Source organism: Podarcis gaigeae (assembly GCF_964106915.1).
Source record: "Podarcis gaigeae genome assembly, chromosome: 18".
NCBI classification, from domain to species: Eukaryota; Metazoa; Chordata; class Lepidosauria; order Squamata; family Lacertidae; genus Podarcis; species Podarcis gaigeae.
The window spans coordinates 5,862,227-5,863,822 of NC_139696.1; the positions used below are offsets into that span (position 1 = coordinate 5,862,227).

Consider the following 1,596-nt stretch of genomic DNA (forward strand, 5'->3'; position numbering starts at 1 on the left):
TCTCTCCTTTTCGTTTCGCGGATTTGGCGGGCGAAACCAAGCCAGGCCTTCCCCTTCCAGGCGGGCTCGACTAGATGTCCCTCGGGACCCCCCCCCTTAGGGTTCCACTTCAGCCGAGTTAGCGGCAGAGACAAGAGAATTGGGGGGAATTTCTCCGTTCCCGGATGTGGCGCGTCCACCCCGTGAGGAAAGGCAAATGCCTCTTTTTTTTTCCCCCCCTTTTTCCTCGACCGGCTTCCTCCTTCTCCCCCCGTACCTCTTGGGGACGCCCTCCCCGACGCCGTTGCCAGCCCCGTTGGCCGCCGCCATCCCTCCTCCGGCCAAGGCCCCGGCCTCCGCCATCTTGGCGCCGCCTTCCGAAACCGCCGCTGCCACAGCCGCCGCCATTTTCTGCTCCTTCTCAGCCCGTCGCGCGCGCGAACGAGTGCGCATGCCTCGCCTCCGCGACGTCACTCCCTCTCCCTTTCCCCCCCCTCCCGCCGCCGCTCCGCCTCAGCCAATAAGTAGCGAAGCCCCGGGGAAACACGCCCCCTCGGTTCATGGTCCTGGCGTGAGCCACGCCCCCTTGCCTCTCCTCCCGAAAGCCACGCCCCCTGTTCTCCTCCTCCCTCTCCTCACATTTCTCGAGATAACCACGCCCCTCCTCCCGAGGGCCACGCCCCTTCCTATTCTCATCGACAGAGGCACGCCCCTTTTCCCACAGTCGTCGAGAGAGAGCCACGCCCCCTCTCCAGAAACATCTCCCCCGGACTGCTGCTTCGCTATTTGGAGTGGAAGGACAGTAGAGATAAGGAAATGATAGAGCGGCAACGCAGCCCGGACTTCCGGTATTCGCTTTCCGTTGAAAAACTTCAATTCCCGTCGTCCTTGACCGTCGGCCTCGCTCTCTAGGGATGACGGGAGTTGTAGTTCATGAAACCTCTTTGACGCAAGGAGCCCAACCTCGATGATTGATGCGGGGCACGCAGTCGGAATCCAGGAAGGGGCGGGGCTTTCCCCGCAAATGTCTAGGAGAAGGGAGAGGAGGCCGCTTTGCCGGGTCTCCATGGCAACGCGAGGGGCGGAGCCAGCAGAGGGCCGCTCTGCCCCTCGAGTCTCTATGCTGCCCTTTGACAACAGCTGCCAAAAGAGTTCGGACTTTAGGCGCTCTCCCTATTGAAAGAATGTGCCATAAATAATTTCAAAATAAAATAAAATTTCAAAATAAAATAAATAAAATAATTTCAAAATAAAATAAAAATTCAAAATAAAATAATTTCAAAATAAAATAAAAATTCAAAATAAAATAATTTCAAAATAAAATAAAAATTCAAAATAAAATAATTTCAAAATGAAAAAAATCAGCAAACTTAAAGGGTGCAGTTCTTTATACTTCTTCACTTCCTCCCTTTCTTCATTTGTGAAAAAATATTATTTTAACTCATTTACAAACAAAACAACATATAAAAACATAAAACCCAAAGAACGAAAACCAATAAAAAGTTAAAAGCGATCTATTCGGTTTCCAAACGGGCCGGTGCCATTTTTCTAACTAGGCTGCAGGGGGTTGGGCTAGATGACCCTCGGGACCCGTTCCAACTCTGCGATTGTTCAGGA

General features: G+C 52.5%; 1 protein-coding gene across 3 annotated transcripts in view; it reads right to left on the bottom strand.

Annotated features, from left to right (window-relative positions):
- HNRNPM (heterogeneous nuclear ribonucleoprotein M) overlaps window positions 1–503 on the bottom strand; it is a 25,731-nt gene extending 25,228 nt beyond the window's left edge. Inside the window, exon 1 of one of the 3 annotated variants that reach the window (XM_083720418.1) lies at window positions 257–503. Coding sequence is in view for 1 of the 3 variants with exons in the window: in XM_083720420.1 (XP_083576546.1) it covers window positions 257–387 (131 nt within the window). In the remaining 2 variants the exon portion in view is untranslated. The remainder of the gene's footprint in view (window positions 1–256) is intronic. The other 2 variants (XM_083720419.1, XM_083720420.1) reach the window with 2 other exon arrangements.
- Between the last annotated feature and the right edge of the window lie 1,093 nt (window positions 504–1,596).